General features: G+C 48.6%; 1 protein-coding gene across 1 annotated transcript in view; it reads left to right on the top strand.

Annotated features, from left to right (window-relative positions):
• Positions 1 to 1708: 1708 nt before the first annotated feature.
• LOC144724720 (cubilin-like) overlaps positions 1709 to 13127 on the top strand; it is a 76417-nt gene continuing 64998 nt past the window's right edge. The window contains exons 1-9 of the mRNA XM_078604064.1: positions 1709 to 1868; positions 4075 to 4204; positions 5748 to 5837; positions 7252 to 7290; positions 7634 to 7735; positions 8934 to 9037; positions 10099 to 10225; positions 11081 to 11255; positions 12656 to 12787. Of these exons, the coding sequence (XP_078460190.1) occupies positions 1729 to 1868; positions 4075 to 4204; positions 5748 to 5837; positions 7252 to 7290; positions 7634 to 7735; positions 8934 to 9037; positions 10099 to 10225; positions 11081 to 11255; positions 12656 to 12787 (1039 nt within the window). The 5' untranslated portion in view covers positions 1709 to 1728. The remainder of the gene's footprint in view (positions 1869 to 4074; positions 4205 to 5747; positions 5838 to 7251; positions 7291 to 7633; positions 7736 to 8933; positions 9038 to 10098; positions 10226 to 11080; positions 11256 to 12655; positions 12788 to 13127) is intronic.

Below are 13127 nucleotides of genomic sequence, written 5' to 3'. Positions count from 1 at the left end.
TGATTCTGCTCTGAGAAGCGTCATCGTATGCATCTTTACCATTGTCAAGCCAAAACACTCCATGGATTTAAAATTTCATACATTACGTTTCAATAAAGAATATGAAAAAAACTCAACTTATTTAAACCAAAATCGTTATGTTCATGAGTAACTCTTCCATTTTCCACAACGTACTTGTTGCCTCGACTAGCTTCAGTGAATGTAGAGAATAATATTTTAATTTTACAGTTGCCTACTTATCATGACTGTCGATATAGTAAGACGCCATTGATCACGTGTGGCTTATTTCAACGTCAAACTTCTTGGGTGCATCCTCAACGCATTCATTCATATTCGTGTTTAATTAATCCTGTTCGAGTACAGGATACCTTTTTTGGAAGGACATACGATTTCGTATCTGTCCTGCATACTTTCTAAATGACGTGTTTATTTTATTATCATAAACGACATTAACCCAGCAGTGGGTTGACCAATGACTGTAAAGCATCACTGTTGGTATACAACACAAACTCTTTTAATTTTCAATGAAAGAGCTACAATGAGTACAACTTGAATCATCACAGTCAGGACCACGGACAGCGCCCAGTGAAGCTTGCATAACAAAGTTCCCCGTATAACCTATAACAGACTATAGGGGCAAGTGCTGTTAGCGAGCACATATGACGGTAGGAATGGCACACGAGGGGGTGGGTGGCCAGAACAACGCACAACCGCCTTTGTCTCCCCAGTGTTGAGGTTTATACAACGCACAAGATACTCATTGGAGGCTGAGTCAACCTAGGTGGATCCAAGGTCGGTTCAGATAAGTAATCGTCACTGATGAAGGCCGTGAGAAACGACCTCTGGTCTCTTACGTTCGTAGAGCAGTGCGCTAACCACTCTACCACCGCTCCTCGCAGCAGACACGCACACAGCTACGACTGATATTCAATCCAGTTGAGACTCCAGTAATATTTTACAGAGGAGTTTAACGTAGTAATCGGCTTGGGCCGAATGCATTTGGTTCTTTTAAAGACGAGGCTTGTGCGTGGCAGTCAGGGCTTTAGTCTTGAAGAGCGAGCCGCAGATAGTTCACACAGCCGCTGGTGTCAAAGGTTCCCGGCCACGGGCTGCCTCCGTTAATCACACATCTCATTGTAAATTATTGTCCGCCAATGTGCTAACCAATATTTAATTTCCCGCTGCCACGTAACTCCAGCGTCGTAAAACAAGAAGAGTGACGGCCCAAAAGGGGGGATAAATCGCGCCCGTGGCGCATGATGTGTGTACGTGACCGGTGTCATCTTGTAAGAGCCGTAAAGGTGGTAGTAACGTGGTGGAATATTGAAAGGAGATTACAGATCAGAGCCCGCCCCGGCGTTTACGGACGGCGCGTGCCAGAACGTTGGACACGTGCCACGTTGTGCACCCCCGTGACCTTTAGCGCTACCGAGTCAGCGGAGTTGGTGAAGGCGGCAGCGGTGACAGGAGAGAAACGAGAGGCCACCAAAGCCCTCGTGAAGTCGGGGAGGAGCGGGCATGTGGGTGGAGGAAGACAGAAACGAATTGATAACCCCCTCCCCCCCTCGTCTTATGTTTAACTCAACCATTATACTTTTGCTAGGGGGGTTGAACTCGTGGCGCTGGCAGGGATGGTGGGGGGTATGAACAAGGTGGGATACAAAGGTTGCTTCTACCAAAATCTAATAAATAGCCCGTGATTGGAAACCTGCCCTGTCGTTGCACACTATGGCGAGAGCAGGAGGCTGTGGCGGCCCCCTGGGGCTCCGGGCCTCTCTGTGCGTCCTCCTACTGCTGTGCGCGGCCCTGGCTCAAGGGACCACATCGGCAAAGAAGAGTCGGCAGAGGAGAGACATCTCCAGCGACCAGTGAGGGCAACAGCTGATGTTACAACGAGGGGGGTAGAGGGGAAATGAACGTGCTCAGTGCTTGCGCTATCGCTGCTACAGCTGCTGCTGCTGCGTCGCCTGGAGTCTTTCTCTCTCTCTCTCTCTGTGGCCCTCTGCGCTGCTGAGACTCTCCCTCTCTTCACGTCCAGCCTCTCAATTATTCTTTCCTCTTCATTTCTGCAGACGACTCTCTCTCTGTCGACGAAATGTCTTCATACGCACTTGTATGCCTGTTGAACTTCTTTCGCGCCGTACGTCGCAGATGTTGCTATCTCCGCTGTTGAATAGGCTCTCTCGTATTTCCAATCATAAAGCAACACTTCCTCGAACCTATGCGCAAATCGTCTTGAGATGCAGGCGCATTTTGAACGCCTATGAATCTAAATTGTATTCGATAGTGCTGTGATGTATAAACTGTGAACATTATTGTGTCATGTGCAATACATTAGCCGTGACATGATTCACCCCCGACACAGCGGACTCGACGAATTCGAATATTTATTTTGACATTATTAGATTATTTTGACATTGTTCGATTATTTTGACATCATTAGATTATGTTGACATTATTAGATTCAGGATATTATTGTATCGATGAGCCGCTTGCTTCGTTTGCTCTGGTTGATCGTACTGCTTCCGTTGTCCAATTTGTTTGATCATCCTCAGTGAACATCAGCATGTCATTAATAATTTACATAACTTGAAAATAAGAGATTCGTGACTACTCAATTATTTGCATGTACCGTGATAGTGTAAGTGGAAGTAGCTGATAAGAAGGCTTCATTTGCTTCTTCACTAAGTCAGAGCAATTGACTCAGTATAGAACAAATGTGAGTTTCCTTTCTGATACCGATAAAACAGGCACTGCATTGTGGGAAGTCAACAGTCATCGTTGTCCTCCGCCATGGGAATGCGGAATTCTCATATTCTACGTGACTTACGGTGAAGTCACGTAGATAGAATTCTCCTCACTGGCTCAGAGTGGCAGATGCAAGTGAACGCCTCCTTGAGCAGGGAGACAGTCAGTATCTTCGCGGTGCTTTGTTTTATGTCTACATTCTAGAGTTCCTTTTGCACATTTAGTGATTTGTTTGGTTGTATACTATTGTGTTGTCGACTTCTGGTGGATCAAGGAGAGCCCGTATCAAGATTTATCAAGGATATCCAGGAGCAGCGCCTGGTGAAAATAATTGGGTTAAACATTCTGGCCGGCAGAATAAACAAAAAAAGTTTGCAAACTAAAACAAATCAAATGTTATTCGCAATACCGTAGTCGGCGCGGATAAGAATAACAGGTCATAGCTAGACTGGAACGGGTCAATATGTCAACGTCAGGATCAGCTGATAGCCCCAGTGGCAACAGATGCATTGTGCTCGGTATTTAAACAAACATCAACTACGATAATGATTATTACAGGAGTCACGGTGATGGTTAGAGCAGTGAAAATGGCGATGACAGCGGAAATAACGATAGCAGTGATAACTGCAGTGATGGAGGTTGCAATGCTGGCGATGATGTCCGCTGTTGATGGTGGAAATGAAAATTGTGAATTGGACGAGGAAGCTTGGATAATCGTAATCATTATTGAGGTGATATTGATGATGATGATGATGGTAATTATAACGTTGACAATGATGGAGTAATAACATTGATGATGGTGCTGATCGTGGATATAGTTACGGCATAATATTGATGGTGGCAATCAACATTGTGGTGGTGATGAAATTGATGATTACGTTAGTGATGGTGGTGATGGTGCTAATACCATTGATGATGGTTGTGATGCTAGTGATGATCATGATAATTTTGATGATAGTAGTGTAAATGGCAATGAGCATGATGATGATGATATTAGGAATGGCGATGCCAGAAATGAACATGAATTCCAGTGACAGTGGTTTAAATTATGTCCGTGTGAATGAAAATAGTGGTCTTGAAGGCGATAATTGTAATAATGCAGATACTAGTGGTACATATGATGATTAAGATGCTGGTGATGCAGCTTCTGTTGCTACTGCTGATGATGATGATGACGATGATTCAAATGATGGTGTAGATGACGCAATGCTGATCCGGCTGATGCTGATGAAACCTGCCGATTATACTGCTTCTGACGGTGTTGTAGGATGATGCCAGTGATGATGATGATGGCGATGCTGACGATGATGAACGTGCAATGCGTAGGCCTCGCGTCTCGACGGAGAGTGGGCAGCTCGTGTTCCACACGGGAAATGGCAAAGCCATCGAGTTCCGTACGGGGACCGGAGGAGAAGTGCGGATCGGGGATATCAGCCTCTCCGAGTCTCTGGCTCAGGTGACGACGCGACTTGGGTCAAGGGCTGGGCTCAGCGGTTGGGGTGGGGAAGGGCGCAGGGTTTTTTGGGGGCCCTTGCCCTCAGCAGCTTGTCAATACACTGCTGGATGAAGGCCTAACGACATAGTGTCGGCGGTTGTTTGCACGTATGCGGAACTTCTTTCGCGCCGTACGTAGCCAACCGTGCTAATCGGAGGTGCGGGGGAAGGACCATTACGTTGGTCAGTGCAAGTTGGTGAAGGTAGATGCCACAGAGCATAGAAGTACGGTACAGCAAGTGATGCTTCTGCACTGCCCACTGTCGCCGGCCACGTGTACCCGCAGCCCCTATGGCAACCTGATCGTGCGTGGTGGTCGCCCAGCCGAGCACCATGCTTGTTGATCCCCCGCGTGGCTTCTGAGATTTGACAAGATCGGGGCGCGTCGCGCGGGCATTCACTCCGTGCAAATCCCGTATGCTGAAGGGGTCACGTGCAACGCAAACCAGAGCGAGGTTTCATCAGCCGCGCGCCGTGTGGGCGTAATGCGGAGCGACTCAGGGAAGCCGGTAGACCTCGCGAAGCCATGGGGAAATAATGAGCTTCATGCTCAACGAGCTCTTTTGTCATGCCACTCGCCATCGATATTATAGAATCCGCGCGCTACGCAGATCGGAGCCGCTCATGATTGAGCTGAGATTCAAACCACGGTGGTGGGACAGCTGCCTTAAACCCACGTGGCATCCCGTAATCACATCTACATTGACAATTGTGTTACAAATAAATGTGTGTACAATGTTGGCACATAGAATATATACTGTACACCTATACTGTGTATAGAGTACATAAACAGACGAGCATCTGTTCCACCGTGTATGAAATAAAATACAAATTTAGTCTATCGGCCTTAAGGACCCTATAGCTTTTAAGTTCAGAAATTTCATCATGGGTGGGTTTTGACTTTCGGAGTCTCATCAGCAGATGGTGAGCATGTTAAACATTTTATTTCAGGCTCGCCAGATGTTTTAGATGAAAGGTCACGACGAACACCGCGGGGACCCCGCATGCCCTCCTTGCTTCCCGCAGTGTTCTCGGTCCTCTCAATCCCCCGTCTCGCTGACCATGCAAAATACAGGCAGCAAGAGAGAAGGATATCTCGATGGAATGTTTACTTTAAAGCAGCCGCAATAGGACACACTAAACGAAACTAAAACCTTTATTTTTTTTTACTCGGTAATAACTCCCACTTATATCGAGTTATATAGCTTTTTTCCCAGAAGCGACCTGGCCACAAATGATAGCTCAACGAAGTGGCTATTCACGTGGCCAATTAGAGCAGCCATATACTCTAAACGCACCTCGATTCTAAATGTGGGGTGAAAAACCGGAGGTGCCCGGAGAAAAATCCACGCGAACACGCAAACACGCAAACTCCAAATATATATCAAGCGCCAGGTTTGGGATTGAACACACGACCTCCTGTATATAGGCGAGGCAGTCAACATCTCACCACCGTGGCGCCTTCAGTGACGCATCTCCCCACTCCTCGTCGCCCGTTCTGGCAGGTGCGGACCAACCAGAAAGACATCGTCGACCTGAAGGCCGGAGCGACGGGAGTTAATGTGACGGCAGCGATCCACCAGCTGGACGTCAAGGTGAGTGAGAGAGAGAGGGAGCCACGCGCCCACACGTGACCACCGACGGAGCACGTGGCACACACGTCAATCATTAACAGCGATCACGTTGCCCCGGTGTATTCGGTTACATCCGACCCTGGCGACGGAGTGATCACGATGCTTGAATTTACATTCGAGTTCACATCTTAATCTAGATTTGGGGGTCAACTTAGACCTTCGTCCCTGATGAATTGGTAAAAAACAAAATTTAAGTCAACAGTTATTACCTCATGGATAGATTCATGCACACCAGAGGAGTGTGGAATTTACATCACTGGTTCAGAGCGGAAAATAGGAGCACCACACGATCTGTGTGTGTACGATTTATATTTTCGAATGTATTTGGTTACGTTTAAAAAAATTTGAATGTTATGAGTTGTAATCATCTTTATTCTTCAATACAATAATACCAAATTCACGATGGGATTGATCCTCAATTATTGTGACATGTATAACGTCAGCAGAATTGAAAAATACGTGTTTATCTGACAGCAGGAAATATTAAAGTACCGTAGTTAAACAATAATACATTGATAATCAGTTTTCTTTGGGTGAGATTGTATATATATATACAAAAGTGTCGCTAAACCCGCCACGACACGACGCAGCCAATTACTAAGGCTCGTCACGTAAACAGAACATTTGCAGTCTGAGTACCAGATTGTACACTGATTGTAAATGTTGTGGCTTTGCTCTCCAACACACCGGTCTGCTGTGCTAGTATTGAATTGGCACGTTCTGTTTGCGTGACAAACCTTACTAATTGGCTGTGTCGGGTGGTGACGGGTTTAACGACACATTTTAATATTTACGCAATCTAACCCAAAAAAACCTGTATTATGGATGATATTGGTCACCAAATCCTACGTGTTAAATAATACATTTGACTGAATACATATTTGCCCATTGATCTAACCAAATGCATTCATATCAAGGTGAACACAGCTGAAAGATATCACAGAGAAGGCACACAAATAACACAACATAATCAGAATCTTCATTTATCCTGGTAAAATCCGATGAGCTATGAAGCTCTTATTCACAGATGTTCAATAGGGGCGGGTCAGAAAATTTCAACAAACATTACAAAAACCCCTTTGAGTGCAAAATATAGAAAAAGTAATCAAATCACGATGAACGAATACATAAACTTACATTATTTTATAAGTTCCCATTGCATAAGTACATCAATTCATGTAGATTTTTCAACACTAAATGCAAGCTTGGGCAAGGCAGCAAATCAACAATAATAAAAACAGTCGCAGATCACACCAAGACAACACGCGTTCAAATTTAACTATTGACTCACGGGCACGAATAAAAGTTACAAATCACATTGGCAAATGTGGTCGTATCCAGCAGCAACCTTCTCCTCTCTGTTTTTAACCCACAGATACAAACCCTGGATGGCAAGGTGACCACGATTGAGCAGGTGAGAGTTCAGTCCCTCGCTCGTCGGAGACCTGGCACGTGGGTGATCCACCCTGGCTGCCGATTGCAGAATGGTGTTAGAGTTTAACTGATGTTACTCTGCTTCATGAGCTCAGACCAAGTATTTCACTTCTCCAGTACCGCAATAGGTGGCCTAGGTGTGGCCATTAACGGTGAATTATTACGTGTTAACCGTTTGAATCGATTTGAGGTCATCATATTAGCCGCACAAACGAATCCTCCACGACGATTGCCCAATATCCGCTCTGGCCAATGGGCTAGTCGCCCGTGGCACAAGTCCCTCACCCTGCGCTGTGCCCCACGCGCCCCACTCAACCCCGCAGGACATGGGCCTCACGGCGTGCGCCTCCAGCCCCTGCTTGAACGGGGCGCACTGCGTCAACCTGTACAAGTCCTTCTACTGCGTGTGCCCCAGCAACTGGAAGGTGGGATCGTGGAGTGCTCGCTTGGCTATCGAGCGCACGCGATATCGCGACACTGTGTGATTTAGGAGTGACAATGATGATGGACTTTTTAGTCAATCCACACTCTCTTTCAGGAAGGTCCTGCATTGCGACTGTTTGGGTTTAGTTTTTTTAAAGAGTGGCTTCCTGCTAGATTCAAAATAAGAGTATGTGGAAAAACCGCACCATGCGTACGAGAGGATTACACTCAAAGGTCCGCACATTTGGGTTCATGAACCCGTTTTGCGGCAGTGCCATCTGCTGGTCACCTGACAGCCCAGCGAATTTTAGTTTTTTTTTAATGAGGGCCACAATCCGTTGCGCCAAACGTGCCATGTTACACGCGTGTATGTGATTGGGTAAGGGCTGGTGGAACTTGGTTACAGCGCTTCACTTATAAGTAAACAAGTTCAAATGCGAGTCACGAGTCGACACTGCCTCGGGTTTATAAAATTAATATCAATTGGTGCAATGTCAACAGTGGATGTTTTCTAGATACAGTCTATTGGGCCCTGCCATATTAATGTGGAATTACCACAATTGGCTTATGGCCACCCATCGAGATGAGAAATAACCCATTGCTCAATTGAGTTGAGAGAGAGACTCTATAATGGTGTGTATCATATACGTAAGTTGCAGAGAGAGCGTGGAGACGATGTAATTAATTATTAATAATACAAACAGGAACTACGTTACACTTTAATTGTAATTATTAACATCGCTGTAAGTGGTGGCTCAGTCGCACATTTCTTCCATTTTCAAGGGAGACTTGTTATTAAAAATGAAGAAGATATTTTCTCAAAAACGACAAAAACGCTAATAATGATGGCGATGCTTCTGGCTCTGCCCAGAACCATGCTGTCATGTTCACATTCCAGCCAGAGAGCTTCTCGCGAACGACCGACAGCACTTCCTGCGATGCGTTTCTGCGGCCGTCTGGAACGCTCTTCCTTCCGATATTAGAGAAGCCACTGGAGCTACGCACTTTTAAATCCAGATAGAAAATTCATCTCTTTAGAACCGCTTTTCGTGTCTAGTTTGTTGTCCTTTCCCCACACCTCCGATTAGCACGGCTGGCTACGTACGGTGCAAAAGAAGTTCAATGTACATCGAATATATGTATACATGCGATGGTATAAGCAGGCTGTGAAGGCGCTTACCAATTGCGTTCACGCCGCAGGGCACGCGGTGCAATGAGGACGTGAACGAGTGTCAGATCTACGCCGGCACGCCCATGGGGTGTCAGAACGGAGGCACCTGTCACAACACCCCCGGGACCTACAGGTGATGTCTCACGCCACTCGATTATAATCCGTGCCTCGCAGCCTCTCCGGGGCTCGTATCTCCTCCAAACCGAGGCAGACGAATGGATGGCAGTGCAGAGAGATTCGTGGTACGATTGGAGTGCAATCGGGGTGATGCCGTTTGTTGCAGACGTTCGCGGGTTCGAATACGGCAGGCCGCCCTGGTTAATACTGCGGGTGTGCTCACCACAAATAAACGCCATCCGCTTGATTGAAGATGTTAGACATCCCTTGACGTGATTTAAAACCAGTGAGCCATTGCGCAACGGCGTGGTGGTCCAAATTTATCAGGTTTCAAAATGCAACCGAAAATGAATGGATTTGGATTACGCGTAAAATTCTTCACCAAACTATTGGCAGACTAATGTCAGTGCTGAGTTACCTTGTGCCACACAGGGATCAGCTGCCACTGGGAGTGCCCTTTGAATATTTGATATGTGAGGTCATTATGAGTTGCTTAAGCACATAAGCAAACGCCATGTTGAAAACTACTGGACATCTGTCAAAAAGAGAGCTTCATCGCTGATCGGATTCCTCCAGTAAAAACAAATATGCAGATTCTGAAAAATATATATTTCTATTCAGATTAAGAATAACCCCTGCCACGAGTCGAGAGGTAACACCCCCACTACCCATTGTCTGCTCTAAAGCCCATCACTGCTTCGTGGTGTGCGTTCAAACCTAAACCTGCTCTACACTCACCCCACCCCCCTTGCTCTACACTCACCCCCCCCCCCCTTGCTCGACACTCACCCCACCCCCCCCCCCTTGCTCTACACTCACCCCACCCCCCCTTGCTCTACACTCACCCCACCCCCCCCCCTTGCTCTACACTCACCCCACCCCCCCTTGCTCTACACTCACCCCACCCCCCCTTGCTCTACACTCACCCCACCCCCCCTTGCTCTACACTCACCCCACCCCCCTTGCTCTACACTCACCCCACCCCCCTTGCTCTACACTCACCCCACCCCCCCTTGCTCTACACTCACCCCACCCCCCCTTGCTCTACACTCACCTCACCTGGAACCATCACCGCAGCTGTTCCTGCATGCCCGAGTTCACGGGTCCTCACTGCGTCACCAAGTTCGACGACTGCCAGGCCGGCTCGCAGGCGCTGTGTGTGCACGGCGTGTGTGTAGATGGCGTCAGGATCAACCCCAATGAGGTAGCCACACGGACACACGCAACAACAACCGCCATTTTCCACTAAGTGGCGGGGACGTCACCACGACGCTTGTGCTACACGGACACACACATACAGACTCACACACGCACAGACTCACACACGCACAGACTCACACACGCACAGACTCAGACTCACACACAGACTCACACACAGACACAGACTCACACACAGACACAGACTCACACACAGACACAGACTCACACACAGACACAGACTCACACACGCACAGACTCACCCACACACACACAGACTCACACACACGCAGACGCACACACACATACACAGACGCACACACGCACAGACTCAGACTCACACACGCACAGACTCGCACACAGACTCACACACACACATACTCAGACTCACACACACAGACACACACACTCACACAGACGAAGATCCCCCCGTGTACCCTATAATAGGCTGTAGGGGCAAGTGCTGTTAGCGAGCGCCTATAAAAGCCGGCACGGCGCATGGGTGGGTGGCCGACACCACGCCCGGCCGCATTTGTCTCCCCAGTGGCGATGTTTACACACCGCACCGGTTACTCTTTTAAGGCTGAGTCGACCTAGGGGAGGCCCAGGTACCGCTTCAAATATTCGTCACTCGCGTCGGGGAACCCAAATCGGGTCGCCAGGTCCCCCGCGCAGCTCGCTGACCGTACACAGACAAAGATCCCCCGTCTAGCCTTAACAGACTGTTTGGGGCAAGAGCTGTGAGCGGCAAGGTCGGACTTGCCCCCCCCGCCGCCCCCCAAACCGCTCCGGCTCTGTTCACGCGCCTCTTACCCCCCCCTCTCCACGTCCCCCACCAACCCCTGGCGACCCCCCACCCCAGCCCCGGTTCGAGTGCATCTGCGAGGGCGGCTACACGCAGCCCGGCGCGGGGGGGAGTCCCGCGTGCAGCGCCGACCTGGACGAGTGCGCGCAGCCCATCCCGCCCTGCTCCGCCAACCCTCCCGTCAGCTGCTTCAACACCGTGGGCTCCTACTACTGCGGCGCCTGCCCCAGCGGTGTGCGACAAAACCCTGGCGCACACACACACACCAGCAATAACAACAACACACCAGCAACAACAACACACCAGCAACAACAACAACACACCAACAACAACAACACACCAACAACAACAAACGTCGTTCGCCCACTAAGTGGCGGTGACGTCGCCTCGGCGCTTGTGCCAGGCTAGGTGCACGTTGAGGTTCTGACACACACACAGATAAAGATCCCCCCGTATAGCCTTAACAGACTGTAGGGGCAAGCGCTGTTAGCGAGCACCTATGAAGGCCGGAACGGTACACGAGGGAGTGGGTGGCCAACACCACGCCCGATCGCCTTTGTCTCCCCAGTGGCGATGTTTACACACCACACCAGGTAATAATTTGAGGCTGAGTAGACCTAGGGGAGGCCCAGGACCGGTTCAGATAATCGTTACTGGTGTTGGCCGTGAGCGAGAATCGAACCCGGGTCGCCAGGTTCGTAGAGGAGCGTAGCGCTACCCAACCACCCCCACTGTACCTCGTAGGACAATACAATGCGTTACAGTATTAAACTATGATGAGGATAGACACATCTTAGTAGGTTACTACTTTATGGTTGCAAATGAAGTGCTTAATTCATTAATTTGCAAGGGTGAAATTACAATTATAGCAACATCAATCATCAACACCGCACAGCGTTCTTAAACATTTCGGCCTGCACCTCTCCCGGATATTTATATTGTGATGAGACGGAGTCATTCACACAGCACTCTATATATGTTTTACTCAGTAAAAACATAGATATTTTGACTTTCATACAAAAGTACATCCCGACAGATCCCAACAGGTGACACAAAACAGTAATTTATCAATTCACTGCAGCAGGCCCAGTGACACAGGGAGCCCCCTCTTGTGTTGATGAGAGGCAAGGAACATTTGTTCCCATGTTATTCCGAGATATTTACTTCGCACTGAAGCTAAACAAAACCTTTTGTTTATTTTACCAGGTAAGGCCCACTGAGCTATAGAGCTCTTTTTCAAAAGCAAGCTGGCCACAAATGACAGCTCAACGTAGACATTAATAGCATCCAAAGACTCCAGGGGAAAAAACGGAGAACCCGCGGAAAAATCCACGCGACCACGGGGAGAACATGCAAACTGCAAATATACAGCAGCAGGCATCAGAGTTGAGATCAAACCCACGGCCTCCTGTATACCAGGCGAGGTAGTTAACATCTCACCGCCGCGGCAGTGAGCGCGCTGCTGCTCTGCGATCCTTCCCAACGGGACTCTCCATCTCACCACACGACGCCCACGGCACAATTAGAATAAAAATGGGAACACGATAAAAAGTCGTTAGGGTGCCATCGTTGGCATGTGTGTTGATTTGTTTGCAACGTGACGGTCATTTGCCTCGTATTGCGAGGATGCAGGCTGGCAGGGAAACGGCTACAGCTGCACGGATGTGAATGAGTGCGCGATGGGAAACGGGGGGTGCTCCACTGTGCCGCCCGTGCAGTGTCTCAACACCATGGGCTCGTACCACTGTGGGCCCTGCCCCTCCGGTAGGTACACTCCACAGCGGCAACACACACACGCACACACAATAGAGTCTCGCGAACTGCTGGCGAAAAGTGCCATCGCCGACTATTGTACGTACTCAGGGTGGCATAATACGCAATAATTGGCGTGGCCGCAAACAGCACCCGGCAGCCTTTGTGTCCCAAGTGCGTCTATTTGCACACCTTGCCGAAATGTCATTGAAGGCTGAGCCAACTTAGAGGAGGTGCAACTGGTGTTAGCCGTGGCGAGGAATTCAAACCGAGTTGCCGAAAACCACCGCTCGCGCACACAAAGCCACTTCGCGTTAATCGATATTTAATTACGACGATTTAAACGGTCGCA

Source organism: Lampetra planeri, chromosome 2 (assembly GCF_965212315.1).
Source record: "Lampetra planeri chromosome 2, kcLamPlan1.2.h2, whole genome shotgun sequence".
Classification (NCBI taxonomy): domain Eukaryota; kingdom Metazoa; phylum Chordata; class Hyperoartia; order Petromyzontiformes; family Petromyzontidae; genus Lampetra; species Lampetra planeri.
Note: the sequence above shows the minus strand (reverse complement) of the source record. Positions and strands in the feature narration are given on the sequence as shown.